The sequence below is a fragment of the Pelophylax lessonae genome (genome assembly GCF_965119305.1).
Source record: "Pelophylax lessonae genome assembly, chromosome: 10".
Lineage (NCBI taxonomy): Eukaryota > Metazoa > Chordata > Amphibia > Anura > Ranidae > Pelophylax > Pelophylax lessonae.
The window spans coordinates 180837930-180857766 of record NC_138777.1 but is presented as its reverse complement, the minus strand read 5'-3'; the positions used below and the strand labels follow the sequence as shown (position 1 = coordinate 180857766).

The window sequence follows — 19837 nt, the reverse complement described above, 5'->3', positions numbered from 1 at the left end:
GCCTGGAATGGGGGTCAAGGGGAGGACAGGAAGAGGGAGAGTGGGAGGGGAGCCGAGTCACTGCCCCCTGGGCTGAAAGTTTCCAGTCTGCCCCTGGACAGCCTTGTAATATCTTATTTGCCTGTAAGGCAAAGATGGGTTTTAGATAATGGTGACAATGACATGAAAACAGCTGAAGTCAAAGTAACAGTGTCACTTATTTTACATGTGCATTATGATACCCAAACAGCTATTACAACAGCAAACACAACTGATACAATGATTAGGTAGGTTATAAGTATAAAGCGGTCTATGACAAGTGCTGCAGCATGCCATTCTGACTTATACTTCTGCTTGATCCTAGATTCCGTCAAGTTTGCATGGATCTTTAGGATTTCATTTAACAGCTCCCTCAGTAGATTCACTTCATGACTCTCTTCAGTGGATATTTGGATTGTGTTTCCCCTCTCAGCACTTACCATTCCATTATTCGAATCTGTGAAGAAGTGGACAACAATGGTAGATATTAATGCTCTAGTGCAGATCTGGAAAACTTGCAGAATCCCACTCAGACCTCCCAAATGTCCTTCATTAGGAACCAAATCCCTCTGTGCCTCTTTTGATGTGATGTGTAATATTTAAAGAGACACTACCACGTCTACTTTTTCATCACGGACAGCGAGTTAGATCAAAGAGCAAAGGTGAAATTCTGCATAAACTGTACAAATCTGCCACAGAGACGTTTGACATGAGTCGGCAAGTTTACGACGATGCACCAACGTTCAAGGTGTTTTGAATATGAAGTGTCCCTAGGCTGCTGACTCAGAAGCAGAAGGAACACTGCATTGAAGTCTGCCAAGCACTCAGCATGCCATGGGAACAAACCTGGCAGCAACATTGTGCATGTTCAAATCACAAGTTGCCGAATGGTTTCCACTATTTCGTTGGCTCTCTGAAGGTCTTACTGATCTCCCGTTGTCTTCCGGTGATGTTCTTCTGCTCTTGAAGCGTGCGTGCCACTCAAAGCACCTCCAACAACTCATTGCAGCAGTGCCGTAAACCAGCTGAATCATGTCAAATGTCTTTCTAACTTGCTGTCCGTGATAAAATAGCAGACCTGGTAACGCACGTGGTCAGAATAGCACCAGTTGCACAGCTCCCGATGTACACAAGATGATGTCTTTTGGCACACTGAATTACGAAGGTCGGTGCTCACTGTGACTGTGTGTGCAGCCTTGTGCTGCTATCTGTTAGGGCAGGAGTTCCAAAACTGTGGGTCGGGACCAACTGGTGGGTCGCGAGCTGCATTTGAGTGGGTCGCACTGAGCCGGAAATCACTGAGAGCGGGCCTGCTTAAATTGTGCTGTGCGAGCCTGAGCAAATTACAGAGAGCCAGAGCAGTCAAATCAAATGGATTCAGGACCCCACCCACGCAGATTACAGAGGCTGGTCTGCATTTCCCACAAGGAGGATACTGGCATCAGTGAGTACGTATGTGGCTGTTATGTAGGATATGTTCATAGGGTGCAGAGCCAGCTCCTCGGTCCTGCTGGCGGCAGCGGTGGTGGCTAGACTGGCAGCGGGATTCTCTCAGCTATAGAGGGCAGAGATGGCAGCCTCGGTGTCATAGGAGGACCAGGTGGCCCGGCGGTGTCAGGAGTTCATGGCAGCTTCTGTGACCCCAGTAGAGGATCTGAAGGAGAAGAGCCAGGACACCAAGACCAGCATAGAGCTCCTTATCATGGAGACTCTGGGTGAGGTGTGCTGGGCCCTGGAGAGGGCAAACAGGGGCTTAACCTTCACTGTGGGCCGCTGGGAGAGGAAGGAGGGTGAGTGTCATATAGCCTGCTGATCACTGTCCTGGGGTGGTTGATTTCTGTCCTCTGCCTGTCTTACACTGTCTATGAGGGTGTTGATTACTTACAACTATGCTTATATGCCACACATGCCACAGGTTTCTGACCCCTCACTTAGAACATCTGGCAAGTGTTTTCAATAATACATTGAAAAGTAGCAAATTGATATTTTTAATTTAACATCCCCCTCCCTTTAAAATATGCATTATTATTATTATTTGCATTTATATAGCGCCAATACATTCTGTAGCGCTTTACAATATTCAATTACAAGCAAGTGGGTCCCGAAAAATCACTGTATTCAGAAGTGGGTCTTGGCCCAAAAAAGTTTGGGAAGCCCTGTGTTAGGGTGTTACAAAACTAGTCCTGAGACTTTTTGATACCACCTTGTATATGTTATGCAGATGGTATGTTACTAAAAATGTAACATATTGCAGCTTACCAGTTCTCAGGTGTGGTGGCTGCAATAATTTTCTTTTTTCCTCCTTTGTTTTCAACCGGTGACCTGGCCAGTAACACACCTCCTGTATTAGGGTGCATGGACTCTGAACAAAGAAACAACCGATACCTTTGGACAGTAGCATTGTCATTCTGGGCGGAGGGGAGTGTAAGATTTACTGGCAGTTTTAGATACACTAACAAATCAAAGCTGAACTCCAGTTCACACTGTAAAAGCATTTACAGCAACAGTTTGTTCCTTTCAGAATAAAGGTTTTACATAAATAAATTAAAGCTGACCTTAGTAGGCACCCCTGTCAGTGTTAAATGGTTATTCTCAACCCTTTAACTGTCACATTTGCAGGACAGCTTGTTTTTTTTTTGGAAAAAAAAAGACTTACTGGCAGGATCACTAGGTGGAAATGAAGGAAAGAAAACAAATGCAGCCACCGCATCTAAGAATGAATGAGTCAGTTGCGATATAATAAATGTTTATTGTACTAAACCTTTCAACCAATCTTTAAATGGATGCATTTGTAATATTGTAAAGCCAGTATAAAGGAAACTTAGAGATAAAAAGAAAAAAAAAATCTTCTTTTAACCAATAATCCTGGCATATTTATTATTTTTGGTAACTGGGGCATGGAAGTGGTATGTCCTTTGTTCACATACTCTGTGTAGTGATGGGGTTGATTTACTAAATGCAAACAGACTGTGCACTTTGTAAATGCAGTTGCACTCACTTTCCCCAGGCCCAGAGCTTAGTAGATAGATGTGGTAAAGCTCTGCTGTTTTCCATGATCCAATTATGAGCAAGCAAAAATGCTTTTTTTTTTATTTACACCTAATTGGGTATTCTTTACAAAATGAATCTTCTCCACATTTGATTTTCTAAGGAAAATGAGTGCAACCAATGCCGGGGCAAGGCCATCCAGCGCCAAGGGCAAAGATGCCAAACGGCACCCCCTCCTTCCCCTTACGGTTAGGATCAGAGTGCCCAAATCCCTGCTAAAAAAATATTGCGGCCAGGGTAGCTTTCCCTCCTGCTCACCCCTTTTCCTGGCCCTGAATGCAACTGCATTTGCAAAGTGCAGTCTTTTTGGCTTTATCAAGTAATCAAGCCCAGTGTGTACCTGTTTTTAGTCTTAGAAAGTTGGAAGGAATGCTACAAATCATATTGTTCAGAAAACAGCAGCCTCTTCGCTGGTTAAACGCCTCTAAGTGTAGCATTTATTAACAAAAGGGTATCAGCTAAGACAAATACAAACTCACAATATAGAAGTGAAAATATGGCTCATCTATGGAGGGAAGTCTCCCGATGGGTGAGATGTACGCTACGCCAGTCCAAGTCTGCAAAGCCTGCGTTACGAAAGGAAGAGAAAGCCGGCAGATTCTGTGTCGTTCCGCAGGTATAGGATGGAAAAGTGTGGCGCCCAATGCCGAGAATGGTGTGTGACGTCACCAGGAAGCTGCAAACACCTCCAGAAAAAGAGGCGCTTTTCTATTTCTCATGCATCAGTTTTATAGAGTCGGCTTCTACTCCTGAGAAGAGCTTCTGCCCTAAATGTTCAAGGTTCTTAAACTTCATTGTTGACCATTTATGTCCATTTTTAAAGACTTTTTTGGAATTCTCTATAAAAACTTTTCTAATTGAAAGGACTCTATGGACTAGGCTTTTAGTAGGCAACAGAGATATATATGTGTTACCCTGAGCGCATGTTGTGTATGTTTACCTCTTCACTGGTTAAGGTCTACCCACCTTATGTACTAAATCCAATTTACTTTACTTTTTCTCACATGTAGCAAACACTACTTACTGGTTTCTGAATCCAATTCTGGTTCACTTATGCTTATTTCATGTTCGCTTAAGGACCTAAAGCAAAGAAGCATCGCCAAGTATTTCAAGATCCAGGTTTTTACCCAAGATGGGACAACGGTCTGAGATTCAGACAGCATCATTATGTAGGAAATTGTGACACATCCAATTATACTGAGTATCATGACCGTCATACAGACAAGGCAGAATATACCTGTAATTGCAAGATTAAAACACAGTTAAGAGGTCCTTCTAAAATAAGCAGATGGTTGATTAGACTTAAAATGAAACTGTGGGAAAATATGGAAACTGACTTTTTTTATTAGGTGTGGGTCAAAGAGCTGTCATCCTGATTCTAGTTTTACTACTCAGTAATGAAGTGGAACAAACATACGGGGTGGGAGTTCAGGCTTTTTAAACTTAACCAGCTACATACCTCAGGTCTCTGACGCACTAGATTGTAATTGTGGGATCTGCATGACAGTCACAGAACCTCTGTCAACAAAAAAAGGCTGCTGAAGGTAAAAATCTAAATTCTCTGCCGTTATGGCCCTATCCCATCTGCATTGACAAGCCTTCTTATAGTGCCAAAGCTATCCCGCCCCTTCCTGACTCTTGAACATTCCTATTGGCCAGTGAGGCAGTCTATCTCAGTGATAGGCCAAAGGGATATGTGGGTGCAGGAGGTATCAGCAAGCTTCTACACTACCTGCAATTGTCAGAACCTTGCATTTAAAAATGTATTTGGTCATAAAAGTGCATGTTAGAGACTTCTTTGGGTATCTGGAAGTACCCCTAGATACCTGCACCTAAAGGAGTTGACAAGTCAGAAGGTTTTTTATCCTAATGCACTCTATGCCAGGGATTCCCAAACTACGGCCCTGCAGCTGTTGCAGAACTACACGTCCCATGAGGCATTGTAAAACTCTGACATTCACATACATGACTAGGCATGATGGGAATATTAGTTTCTGAACAGCTGGAGGGCTGTAGTTTGGGAATCCCTGCTCTATGCATTAAGATAAAAATACTTCTGTGTGCAGCAGCCCCCCCAACACTTACCTGAGGTCCCTCTGTCCAGCGATATCCTCGTGTGTGTCAGCCGTCTGAGAGTCTCCCTCTTGATTGTCTGAGACACAGCAGGGGTGCCATTGGCTGCTGCTGCTGCTGTAAATCAAAGTCAGCTAGCCAATCAGGAGAGAGAGGGGCTTTGTGTCTGAATGGATACAGGGAGCTGTGACTTGGCTTGGGTGCCCCCATAGCAAGCTGCTTGCTGTGGGGGCACTCAGCAGGAGGGAGGGGCCAGGAGAGCCTAAGAGGGACCTGAGAAGAGGAGAATCCAGGCTACTCTGTGCAAATCCACTGCAACAGAGCAGGGAAGTATAACATGTTTGTTATTTTTATAGGAAAAAAACCGAGACATTGCAATTGCTCTAAAGCTAAAGTTTAGTTAAGCAAAAAAAAAAAAAAAAAAATTCTCTACAGCTTTAGTTACATTACTTACCTGTAATAAAGTATGTCCCACGATGTGCAGGCTGCTAAATTCTGTAGAAAACTTTACTGCAGGGATGCCCTGTCCTCTTCCTGCTGTTACTTCTGGCACTGCTGGGGTTAACAGCTTCCGGTCTCTGGGCTCAGCTGCACTAAAGATTATCTATTAGGGACACGCCCCCTCATGCTCTCTCCTCTATTGAGAAAACTTGTTTCAGTGATTACCCTGCCTGTATCATGATCTGTGATTGGGGCAGAGTCTCTCCCCTCATTCACAGAACTGCTTCACCTTGCCACAGTAGTGAAGTATAAGATAAGCAAACTATACAGTGAATCACTCTTCAGGGCCCCGCTGGGTACCCCCTTTGCCCTTACTCTTCAGGGTCATGTTTTTACTCTTGCTAACCATGTGAGCTGACCGTCTATCCTCTGACTTCCCTAGAGTGGTCCCCTTTCCTAGGCGAGCCCCTTGGCAAGCCCCCTGGTACTCACAGACACTGTTTTTCCCAGAGGACTCTACCTGCAACTCCACCGTCAGATTTCCAGGATCCTTTAGGCTCAGCTCCACACCTGGTCCACTAGGCCGACTGCCAGTGACCACCTTCCTCAGACAGCAGGAAGAGAGACTGCCGTCACCCTCCTCCTGGGACTCTGCGTCCCGCCCTGTCACATGTGCCCTTGGCTTTTATGGTCAATCCCAGGATGCACGGCAGTGGTGCCTTCCCACTGGGACTGCCACAAAAGCCCGTTTGTCACTGGCCAGGTTCCCTCCACTGTCCAACAGGATCCCCTATTGGATACAGTGGGGACACTCCCTCAGACCAAAAGACTCACACCTGGACACATGTAACAGGCAAAACTAACAGATCAGGCTCCCCTGATAAGCAGAATGGAGCAACAATGCTTTTAACCTAGCACCTACAGTATCTAGGAGGGTGCTACATTAGAAATAACTTAAAGTGATTGAAAACGCTTACATATGTGAAGTGAAGTAACTGGCTTCAGGTGATACACAGAGATAAAAAAAAACCCTTCCTACATAAGTTGTACCTGTTTGTCTGCAGTATTTTCTTCTCTGCAGCCATTCAAAGTGCAGAGTTTATAAAGCTTGTCTGAGATGTCAGAAAAAATGGGGCGAAGAGCTGAAATTACACTCTGTGGAGCTCAGTGAGGAGAGGTCTGAGAGCTGATTGGGGGTAAGGGACACATCTCCTCTTCACACAGCACACAGAAACAGATCTGAGGCTGTCAATCAGCTGGAGCTCCCTCCCCTGTCACCTTTTTTCTCTCTGTGTCAGGAAAATTTGTAAGAAGTGATTCATGCTGATAACAGAGGAACAAAGCAGCAGACAGAAATGACACTCTGGATAGAGACAAGTACATGCTTTGCTCATATTTCATGTCTGAGGTTTACAAACACTTGAAGTAATAACTAGCTCTGAAAGTAGAAGCCTGAGAAAAAATAATGGCAAACAGATATTAACCACTTGCTGACCGCCTACCCCATATTTACTGCAGCAGGTCAGCTCTTTTGTGTGAAATCCCGTACCTGTACGTCATTTCGTGCAAGTTCAAGTTGGGCATCTCATATTTCATATCCCCATCTAAGTTCTTTCCCCCCCAATAAAACATAAAAACAAGCTCAAGGACTGTTCATTGTGTCCAGACAAAAGCTGAAGTTGTTGTGTGCCTGGCTGTGCAGCAGTGGGGAACCCTGTCATCTGCAACCCCTACGAGGGTACTGCTACATGTGAACCTATACAATTTTGTACAGTTTCAGGGGGTGACAGGGGGGCAGAGTCGGGGGGGAGGGATGCCGCAGCTTGCAGGACGTGCAGGGGCCACATGTTTGACAATGTGCGGTAGAGAATATTTTCTTTTCTCGCTGTCAGCTTTACCACCTGAAGCTATTTTTTATGTTTGAGTCTCTTTAAAAAAACAAGAATATTTAAATTGTGCATGAAGGATGTACTTTTAGAAGGGTTTTTTCTGATTCCAAACCGCCATGATTGATTCTCTGATGGTAATTATGCATTGAATAATAAAAGATCTTTGTGCAATAGGCAGCTGTTCAATATTTAGCAGCAGTAGTGCCATAGTAGGATCTGATTTGATGGGTGTCTGAATCGTGTTAGAAATAAAAGAAAAGACATATTTCCAAAATTTGAAAATCGTTGGGCAGTTCCACCAAACGTGTATAAAAAGTACTAGTGTTCCCGCATTCTCTCCAGCATGCAGGCGAAGTATGGGGGAAGATAATAGCTAGGCAAGCAGGGGTATATTACTAACAATGTATCATTTTGAGGGAACTTTCCTAGTGATTGACAGCTCAATGAATGAAGGAGTGATCTCATGTCCATTGGGCTGTTTGGAATCCCATTGAAGCATGGAGTGCATATTTCTGGCAAAGAGTCGTGGGATAGGGCTGGGTACAAATAAGAAGTGCCTTTTTTCCGATATACTGGATCATCGGATATAGTCGACAGTTCATCCCATGGCAGAGAGTTCAAGATGGGTCTAAAGGCCCGTACACACGATAAGAAAATCTGTTGGGAAAATTCGTCCGACGACCGATCTGTGTCAATTTTCGGATTGTTAGTATGGTGCTTTCGACAGCCAACTCTGACTTTTTGGCTGACAAAATCCTGATGTGCAGGCTATAAAATTTTTGTCGTCAGTCAAATCAACATCCAATTTTCGTCTCATTAGTACAGATTTCGATGGAAAAAAATTTTTAAGAGCAAGACTAGGCATGCTCAGAGACGAAAGAACACATAGAAAGCAATCCAACACATGACATCACTTCTGAAGTAGAATTCTGTCGTACGGGAAAATTCGTATGAAAATAACCTCCTCACTTTCCACATCAGACTAGCATGCCACAAAAAACGGACGACAGATAATTCGATAATCTGATCATGTGTAAGGGGCTTTAGACTCAGGTAATTATAAATTGTTTACCATAATTCTATCCTTACAATTTCCCTTGAATCCTGTGTAAAATAGGCTGTGCAGGAAAAAAACGTTTTCATTTGCTTGCTAAAGTCTTACATGGTCAGCGTTATTGTCCACGATGACCCCAGTAAATTATATGAAGTTTAGTACCATCTGGTGAGAAGCTTAAGGGCTGTCTCTATAATGGTAAGTGATTTGGTCAATCTTTGTAAATTTTCCAGCATCGTGACCCTATCCTCCGCAGGTAAAGGGCATTGTAAATCCACATCCCATTTATTCATATATATATAGAAGGAAGTCAGAAAAAAAAAATACCAATGAGGAAGCTATACAGATCAGATATCAATCCTTTCCTTCTGTGAGAATCACAGCAGATTTCTTCATATAGAGTTGGTGGTGAGGTTGGAGATAATGAGATGAGAGGCATAAAGATGTCTAATTTGTAAATTATGAAATAGTTCCCACTGAGGAGCCTTTTTGTCACTGAGAAAATGATCTAATTAAACAAATTCTGACCCTGCCTGAAGCAAAGAAAGTGTTGTTATGTAATTTAGGTGCCACCGCAAGAAAGCTCCCGGGGAAGAACATGCCGCTGTAAAATCAGAGTCTCTGAAAAAGGAGGCCCTAGGAGAAATAGGAGAGGCTAGACAAAATTTAAATGTATACAGTGATCAAAGCTGAAGCAAGTCGGCTTCCAAAATAATAAGAGGAGTTACAGCATTGTAAGGTATGGAGGAAGCCCAAATAAGAGCAAGGAGATAAAAAGGCGTATAGTGCATGCCTCAAATTTGAACCAGGGGACTTTGGAATTTTTAATGTTCCACTGAGCCATTTGTGAAAATTTAGACGCCAGATAATATAATCGGAAATTGGGAAGGGAGGAGATTTGTATTTTGACGGGAAGAGGTTGGGAAAATGCTGCTTATTACCAGTAGGGATGATCGAACGGTTCGGGTCCACCATCGGTTCGGCCCGAACATTGGGTGTTCGAGGTTCGGCCGAATTTAGAACTTTTTGCCCAAAATGCAATGCTTCAGGAAATGGGCTTTAAAAGCCCGTGATTGGACCAGAACCATTAGCAAAAGCCAATTGAGGGGGCAGGAGAATGCTAGGAATGTGATTGGAGTGACTAGGGGGTCCCTAGACCAATCATTAGTGAATACGCCCCCCAGTATATAAGATCGCCCCCGCCATATTCCCAGCATTGTTATACTGGACATGGAAGAGAGTGGAAGCAGTTCTGTTAATTTTACTTTAAAAGTGTCATTTAGCTATTTTTAGTGTGAGGAAAGGGATATCTAGTGTAGTTAGAGTGCTCCTTTACACTTAAGTTAGCTTCAAAAATTTAGTTTCTGTAGGGAAAGTGTTAAGTGTCAGGGGACCGTAGTGTAGTGTAGGGTTAACTGACAGTGACTGCTATGGCAGGGTGACAAAACCCTTCCATAGCAGGGTGACCGCTATAGAGAAATGATCATTTCTCTGCTTCGGGACAGGTATGTGGCTTCTCACCAGCAAGCATTTTTTAATGCTGCAGGGGCTGCCACTGCCAGTGCTTTTTTGAGGACATGTTTGATGTCAGACATGACATCTGAATATGTGTATAGGGGGTATATATAGACATATATGTCTGAATATATACCCCTAGACATATATAGGTGTGATAGTAGCAGAAATAAATGCTTGCGCTAATGAAATCATTTACAGTAATATATTTCTGCTACTATCACACCTATATATGTCTAGGGGTATATATTCAGACATATATGCCTATATATACCCCCTATACACATGTTCAGATGTTTTGCCTGCCTCAAAAGAACCCCAAAAAATGCCAAAAAAACGCTAGTGTCAAAAAAAAAATGCCCAGGTGTGTTTTTGCTGGCATTTTTTGGGGGGTTTTGGAGGCAGGCAAAACATCAGAACTTGTGCACAGTACCACTATACACAAGTTCAGATGTTTTGCCTGCCTCAAAAGAACCCCAAAAAATGCCAAAAAAAACGCTAGCGTAAAAAAAAAAATGCCCAGGTGTGTTTTTGCTGGCATTTTTTGGGGGGTTTTGGAGGCAGGCAAAACATCAGAACTTGTGCACAGTACCACTATACACAAGTTCAGATGTTTTTCCTGACTGCAAAGAACCCAAAAAAATGCCTGCTATTAAACCGGCAAGGTGTTACAGCAGAGAAGCCATATTCCTGTGCTTAAAGTTTTCTAATACAAACGATCTTTTTTTTTATGGTTCTGGACATGCTACAGAGCTGAAACTTCACAGGTACACCTTTTAGACCCCCCAGACACAAAATCACACAAAAAAAAGTTCTTAAAAATTGTCATTTTTGATAAAAAAGCCAATTATTGAAAAATTAAAAAAAAAAAAAAAAAAAGAGATTTTTTGATTTTTACTTTGGATTTAGTATCTGGGGGGTCTAAAAAGTGTACATGTGAAGTTTCAGCTCTGTAGCATGTCCAGAACCCCCCAAAAATTAGCATTTTCTTATAATTTTTATTAGAACAGGAATACGGCTTCTCTACGGCGCTTTTTCTTGCATTTATCGGGCATTTTTGGAGGCAGGCATGACTTTTTTTGGATTTAGTGTCTGGGGGGTCTAAAAAGTGTACCTGTGAAGTTTCAGCTCTGTAGCATGTCCAGAACCAGAAAAAAGATCATTTTTCAGTAGAGCAGGGATGGTGGGACCCCTCTTTTACACTTATATGATCTTTTTTTGGGGTTCTGGACATGCTACAGAGCTGAAACTTCACAGGTACACCTTTTAGACCCCCCAGACACAAAATCACACAAAAAAGTTCTTAAAAATTGTCATTTTTGATAAAAAAGCCAATTATTGAAATATATTACTGTAAATGATTTCATTAGCGCAAGCATTTATTTCTGCTACTATCACACCTATATATGTCTAGGGGTATATATTCAGACATATATGTCTATATATCCCCCCTATACACATGTTCAGATGTTTTGCCTGCCTCAAAAGAACCCCAAAAAATGCCAAAAAAAACGCTAGCGTCAAAAAAAAAAAAATGCCCAGGTGTGTTTTTGCTGGCATTTTTTGGGGAATTTTGGAGGCAGGCAAAACATCAGAACTTGTGCACAGTACTACTATACACAAGTTCAGATGTTTTTCCTGACTGCAAAGAACCCAAAAAAATGCCTGCTATTAAACCGGCAAGGTGTTACAGCAGAGAAGCCATATTCCTGTGCTTAAAGTTTTCTAATACAAACGATCTTTTTTTTTTCTGGTTCTGGACATGCTACAGACCTGAAACTTCACATGTACACTTTTTAGACCCCCCAGATACTAAATCCAAAGTAAAAATCAAAAAATCTTTTTTTTTTTTTTTTTTTTTAATTTTTCAATAATTGGCTTTTTTATCAAAAATGACAATTTTTAAGAACTTTTTTTTGTGTGATTTTGTGTCTGGGGGGTCTAAAAGGTGTACCTGTGAAGTTTCAGCTCTGTAGCATGTCCAGAACCAGAAAAAAAGATCATATAGGTGTTAAAGTTAAAGGAGGCTCCCGAACCACATCCCTGTTCTACTGAAAAATTATCTTTTTTTTTTTCATGGTTCTGGACATGCTACAGAGCTGAAACTTCACATGCACACCTTTTAGACCCCCCAGATACTAAATCCAAAGTAAAAATCAAAAAAATCTCTTTTTTTTTTTTTTTTTTTTAATTTTTCAATAATTGGCTTTTTTATCAAAAATGACAATTTTTAAGAACTTTTTTTTGTGTGATTAATAGTTAATGGGGCATGAGCCAGAACCCTAGGCACTTTTTAGGGGCATTTATTGGGTTTTAGGGCTTAAAAATGGTGTTTTTTGATTACAGAAGTTCGGGTCCCATTGATTTCAATGGGGTTCTGAAATCCGGGCCGAACTTTCGTGAAGTTCGGGTGTTCTGGTCGAACCGAACTTTTCAAAAGTTCGATCATCCCTAATTACCAGCAGAATTATGAAGTTTTTACACATGGGGTGGGTGTAAAGGATTATTCAGTTTTCCTGAAAACATGGTAGCAAATAAATTGCTATGGAGAAAAAAATCTGGCTTTCGACCAACGTAGGGCCTTTTCAATTTTGGCTGACAGTAAAGTAACCAACTCCAACCTCTTCTGAGTAATCAGTGAGACGTGACGGTAAGGGGTTGCCAACTTGAGCTCTATATGTTATGCAATCGTTCCTTATTCCTTGCTACAGCGATGCTAATAAGAGGGCCTCTAAGTACTAGAAAAAATGGGGAAACCAAGCTAAGGAGAATGTGGCCCCAATACAGTAGCTGCTAAAAATAAACACACATGGCTTTAGAAATCGATATCTGCTTAACAAATGTTATGTGCAAAAAACACTGTATCCCTCCACCTACATGTTAAAAACATGACAACATTGTCAGCAGAACACACCCATATGACACCACCCCTAATCCATCATCTAGGGGGTGACAAATGTTGGGTCACCAGGACCCTAACAGTAATCAGCGAACTAGTGATGTAAATAAAGCCCCTCATAAGTTAGATTAAATACTCTCCTAAATATGTCACAGTGACAAAAAATGAAGTGTAAAAAATGTAATAAAGTACGGGCATTAGGTGACTAATGCCCCGTACACACGTACCGATCGTCAGCCGAAAATATTCGGCCGACGACTGATCGGCCGATTGTATGCTTGTTAGTATGATGCTTCCGACAGCCGACTTTTCGGCCGAACAGAATCTGTCGTGCAGGCATTAAAATTTTTGTTGGCCAACACCAGAACGGCCAATTGTTCGCCAGTCAGTACAGAATTCAGCCGACAATCAGCAGATTTGCAAGACTGGGCATGCTCAGAAAAGAAAAAAGGCAAGGAAAGTTAACCATCACATGGCATCACTTCTGCAGTCGGCTGTTGTTGGCCGAAAAAATTTGTGTGCAGTCTTTTGCACTTTTCAACAGACAAGACAGCCCTGGACAAAAAAAAAAAAAAAATTATTTATAATCTTGCCAACAGAGATGGAGTCATTCCTTGGTTTTATTTTACAAATATTGTTTCCCTTCTTCAGAGCTTATGAAGTCGTTCCATGATTTCCAGATTTTCTCATATTTTTCTTGCCTATTTTGTGTCGTGGCGATTAATTCTTCTAATCTCCTATTATCTTCTATCCTATTTATCCAATCAGTTACCTATGGAGGTTGTATTTTTTTCCAACAACCCGAAATGCCTGCCCTGGCCGCATTTATCAAGTGTGGGATCAACGATCTTTCATACTTAGATGCTGGTATATCCGATATATTTAGTAAGAAAAAGGTTGGGCTCTCTTCTATTTCATATTCCACAACTTTCTGAACTATAGATTTCACTCCCGCCCAATATTTTTTTAAATTTTTTTTTTTTGGGGTGGGAGGGAGGGAAGGGAAAGAGGAAAAAGAAGGGAATTTAATGTATTAGCAAAAGAAGATGTCATATTGTACATTAAGTTGGAAAAGTATGAGACACTGAAAAAAACTATGTATACTTTTTTTTGCAAATTCCTGAATAAAAAGTTGATATTTGGAAAAAAAGTGATTAAAAATTATGCAGAGCTATTAAGGATAACACTTTCATGACTAGCTTTAAAAGATTCAGTCACTGTATCCAAATGAACAAAGCATTTGTCAAAGGAAGTACCCTAAGCCATATGTGTTTGCAGCTGGATATAGGCAATGTCATCACTCTTCTGACATTTGGTAGATCTCCTGAATTAAAAAAGTGCACCAAGGTGCAATGTCCCAGAATTAGAGTGTGGTGATTATTAAAGTTCAGCAAGGTAAGCAGTGGTCACTGACTTTGGATAAAAGTCAATATTTTGTAGGCGAGTAGTTAACAGCGAGACTTTTAAAATCTTCACAGCCATTCATGACGGTAATCACCAACCTCTGTATAATTCTGGGACATTGCATCTAGATGCCAGGAATCAGTTAATTGAATTGCATGAAGTGATTAAGGGAACACTTTGAAGAAAGGAGCTGTTCTGCTTCTGTCTAGTCATGGATGCGTGACTAGATTAAAGTCCCAACCAATGTTCATGTGTGGTGAAGGAAAACATTCTAATGCAGAAAAAAAAAGATGCCTGGGCATTTTTAGGGACATAAACACTTGCAATAGTGAGTTCTTGGCCAGCAATTATGCCTTTAAGAACTAAATATCTGCTTTCAGGATCCCTAAAAACATACAGTACCTCCAAGGAAAGGGATCTGTGAATGAAAATGGCTACCCCTTTACACCTAGAAGGGTATAGCCGTTTAACCAGGCTAGCGGTATCCCTGAGCGTGACTCGGGGTTAATGTGCAGACAGCGCAGCGGAGTGTCTTACCTTATCCTGGCGATCCAGCGATGAGCTCTCATTGCTGTGACCGCCAGCCGAGATCCCCGTCGCTCGTCTGTCGGTAGGAGGACTTCCTAGTTCCGTTCCCTGCAGCAGCAATGCTGCATGGGAGCGGAACTAGGGAGGGAAATTGAAATGTTGCACAAAACACAAACACATAACACATTTTATATTTTATATATATATATATATATATATGCATATGTATATATGTATATATATATATATATATATATATATATATATATATATATATATACACACACATATATATATATATATATATACACACACATATATATATATATATATACACACACACATATATATATATATATACACACACATATATATATATATACACACATATATATATATATAATATATAACGCATGAATTATAATCTAATCAATAATATAATTTTATTATATATATTATATATTATGTAATAAAATTATATTATTGATTCGATTATAATTCATGCGTTTGTGCTTCAAATTTATCACATCTGGGATGTCTACTAGACTCTTGTTTTGGTCAGGTTTAAGTCAGTAATTACTAAGAATTGTAGGCCTATAATACATAACGCCAAATTTCCATGAAAAAAATTGTACCGCTTTTGGTACAGAATTCCTGACAGAATCATACCGCCAGGGAGGTTAAAGGCATTATGAAAGAACTTCTGATGGTTGGATGAAGCAAAGTGGGCTTCCTGCAAAAAGATAATTTTATCTCCTAATTTCTTATAGTGCAAAAATCCTTTTTTGTGTTTATGCAAGGTAATACAATCTTGTACATTATGTGAGATACAAGTAATAACCACCTAAGAATAATACATGGTAGCTTACCAGATAGGAGCATACTATTCGGAAAAAACAGCATATACAGTATCCCATTGCTTGATTTGATTATAATTATATGGATAGGAAAGGTAACAACTTACCTAATGCTGGAGCAGTGTCGGATTTTGGCAGCATGTCGTTTAGGATTAAAAGGAGCACAGCAAATCCAAGTACAAGGGTTATTTTAAAGCCAAGCCTTTCTCCAGACTCAATATGTATAAACATACTGACAATATCCAAGAAAACCATGAAGCATGCTGGGAGGACAAGGGTAATGATCTGAACTATAGGTACTCTTTTTAATGTTATCTAAAAAAGAAAAAAAAAAAAAGACAACTCAGGTCAGCTGATAAGAGTAGTTCTGTTGATAAGCATTGGAATTCTGATCCCATCAGGGGGTACAGGGAGAGATTCGTCAAGATTACTTTGTCCAGTAGTGGCGTAGAGGTTGGAAGCATATGACATCCACATAAATATTAAATGCCAGAGACATTGATGTAGGCTTTAGCATTGAAACAGGGTAAAGGTAGGAGGCAAAGGCTGATGGAGGAGGGTACTATATCTTCTCTTGCAGGAAACCTTGTTCTTACAGGGTCACTTTAAGCAGGTATTATTATCACAACTACCCAAATTGGTGCCTCTTAACTGAGACATATTCCCCCCAATTTCCTCAGTTTTTTTGTAGAGGACTCTAACCTACTTATATTCACATTGCCAGCTCTCCCTGCCCCCTTAGCTGCAGAGGCAGCAGCCGGGGGTGTACATATGCTGCAGCTACAATGCTTTGCTTTGTGGCTGTGGCATGAGTTATATACTCTGTTGCATTGGCAGGCACTACTGCCCACCGGCCAGGATCCATTCAAGTGAAAAGGGACAGTGTGAAAAGAACTGCTTCTTCAAACCATACCACATTAAACCGCATTATACTGCAGTATCATATAGTTTGGTGGCCGCAAACATGCTGCCATTAACAATTAATGACACCTGCATGCGTCTCACAAGGGCAGCATGATTGGATGCAATGCAGGAAATGCACACAGAACACGCCTTTCCTGCATTGTGTTCCAGTGTGAACCAGCTCTTAGGGAGAGAGAATTGAGAGAGGGAAGGATCACTTGGTACATGGAAGAAAGGAAGGAGAGATCACTATGGTACATGGAAGAAAGGAAAGAGCGATCACTATGGTACATGGAGGGCAGGAAGGGTCACTATGGTACATGGAGGAAAGAATCACTGTGGTACATGGAAGGCAGGAAGAAAGGATCATTATGGTACATGAAAGGCAGGAAGAAAGGCCCACTATGGTACATCGAATACAGGAAGGATCACTACAGTATATGGAAGAAAGGAAGGAGGGATCACTATGGTACATGAAAGGCAGGAAGAAAGGCTCACTATGGTACATGAAAGGCAGGAAGGATCACTACAGTACATGGAAGAAAGGAAAGAGGGATCACTATGGTACATGGAAGGCAGCAAGGATCACTGTGGTACATGGAAGAAAGGAAGGAAGGATCACCATGGTACATGGAAGGGAGGAAGAATCACTATAATACATGGAAGGGAAGAAGAAGAATTATGGTATATGGAAGGCAGGAAGGATCACTATGGCCCATGGAAGACAGGACGGATGGATCACTACAGCACATAGAAGGCAGGAAGGATAGATCACTATGCCACATGGAAGGCATGAACACTATGGCACACGGAAGGCAGGAAGGATGGATCACTACGGCACATAGAAGGCAGGAAGGATAGATCAATATGCCACATGGAAGGCAGGAAGGATGGATCAGTACAGTGCATGGAAGGCAGGAAGAATGGATCAGTACAGCGCATGGAAGGCAGGAAGGATGAATTAGTAGAGGGCATTGAAGGCAGGAAGGGTGCATCACTACGGCGCATGGAAGGCAGGAAGGATGGATCAGTACAGTGCATGGAATGATGGATCAGTACAGTGCATGGAAGGCAAGAAGAATGGATCAGTACAGTGCATGGAAGGCAGGAAGGATGGATCAGTACAGTTCATGGAAGGCAGAAAGGATGGATCAGCACAGTGCATGGAATGAAGAGAGAGAGGGGAGAATTCACTCACCCCAGGCAGGCATCGTGTACAGTGGCTGCTCAGTGCCCGCCCACACAACCCCTTCACAGCATTGGCTGCATGCCGGGGGTTGAGGGCAGGCACATGGGGACACGAGGAGGAGGTGGAGGAGAACTAACATACCTCCTCCTCCCTCCTCGTACTACATGTAGAGCGGGCCGGGTGGGTGGTCGGTCTGTGCACTGAGTGAGCATTAGCCCCAACAGCTGCACGCGCACACTGGACAGGGGGATTAGTGGAGTCAAGTACCGGAACTTGTTTTGGTACTTGGCTCCGCTGCAGGACTTAGCCCGGATTCGCAGGACTCCGGGATTTACTTGAAATTCTGGGACTGTCCCAGTGACTCCGGGAAGGTTGGGAGGTATGTATTAGTGTCACTGCCCTGTTAGAAGGTGAATCCCCATTCAAGTCTCTGGCAGAATAAAACCCTTTCCTCTATTATCCAGTATTTGGCTTTATTTACCTTGCTCTCAGTCCTCACCAAATGTTTAATTTTTGTTTACCAGATTAAAGATAAGTTTTCTATGTGCCTTTTGGAAAAGTCTAAAAAGGAGTGGATGCTTTTGTTGTCTAACCTAGATTTTGTTTGTCATCAACCGTATATATAGGCCATGCTTGTAGAGTGTCTATATTATAGTTATACCATGGCCAGTTTCTTTTGTTTCTGTTCCTTTGCTTTCTTGGTTGTTTTGCTTACTATCGTCCTCCTTTCCCAGTCAATGAAGCTTAGTGGCTTGCCTACTCTAGGTAAATACTGTACATAGTTGGAACATATTCTTTTTCTGCTTGGGGGGGGGGGGGGGGGTATTTTTATAACCCAAATCTTGTTCTTCTCCAAAGTAATATACCAAATCAAAGCTGGCCATGCACCAATCTCAATTAAGGTAGTTCATCAGAGACTGCAATGTGTGCCTGTCCTCACTCACCAGAGGTCAATCACTTGATCAACTCCTGTTACAGGGATGTGCTGGAAAATGTTTGAGGATCAGTGGCTGCAGCCAATGATCAGTATATTCTGATAGCAGCAGGTCCCATTGTGAGATTTTATCCCAAGAAATCTGTTTCACTGGTGGCGGAACAGAAAAAAACTAGCAATGTAAGGCCAGCTTAAATTAAGCATTTCCTTTTTGCTTTATGATGCTGTTTGTGATATGTTCTATACCAGTGGTCTCCAAACTGTGGATCGGGGGTCGGATGTGGCCCTTTGTTTACCTTTTTCTGGCACTTGAGGCACTATTCTATCAACTGATACCAATGACAGAGCACCATTCCCCCTACTGACACCATCAATAGGACACTATTCTTCTCACTGATACCAACAATAGGGCATTATTCCTCCCATTAAAAACAAGGATGAGGCACTGATGCCAGGGCATTTTCTGCTCCCACTGGCCACAATCCAGCCCCCCTACAACTTGAAGGACAGTAAACTGACCCTTAGCTTAGAAAGTTTGGAAACCCCTGTTCTTTACTTTAGGTTTTTCCAGCATCAGCTATATTTATTTTGTGATTATGTAATGCAAAATTGCATGTAGATAGACCCCATGCAATCAGTTATTCAATGTCTAAAGGGTACAGGCTATAAAAGCCCATTTTGGGGTTCCATATTAGGGAGCCAAATACTTAAAAAATGAAGAATTTCGTTTTTTTTAATCTCTTTAAAGTTATGGAAATTTTTGTGTTTTGTTAAAGTCGTAAATAAACCAAAAAGCAAATTGTTATTAAATTGGAGCTTACCAATTCTTAGATGTGATATCTTCATTAGTTTCCTTTTGTAGGCTTTATTGCTTGTATTTTCATCTGGGGATCTATCCAGAATGTCTGTTGTTTTTTTTTTTTAAGCACAAGCTCTCCAGCAGAATGTATCAGTTTGCTTGGATAAGACAAACCATTTAACACGGGCAGGGTGATTAGGTTTTGGTAAGCTGCTATATAATACATTTTTGGTTTTGGTTTTAATACTGCTTTAAAATGGTTCTAAGCCATTGCTTTTTAAATAAA

The 19837-nt window shown here is 41.5% G+C and overlaps 1 protein-coding gene across 1 annotated transcript in view; it reads right to left on the bottom strand.

Moving 5' to 3' along the window:
- Window positions 1-212: 212 nt before the first annotated feature.
- LOC309565544 (5-hydroxytryptamine receptor 3A-like) overlaps window positions 213-19837 on the bottom strand; it is a gene marked incomplete at its 3' end in the record, with an annotated part of 44980 nt that continues 25355 nt past the window's right edge. The window contains exons 6-8 of the mRNA XM_082270502.1: window positions 15834-16041; window positions 4091-4303; window positions 213-475 (exon numbers count right to left, since the gene is read on the bottom strand). Of these exons, the coding sequence (XP_082126628.1) occupies window positions 213-475; window positions 4091-4303; window positions 15834-16041 (684 nt within the window). The remainder of the gene's footprint in view (window positions 476-4090; window positions 4304-15833; window positions 16042-19837) is intronic.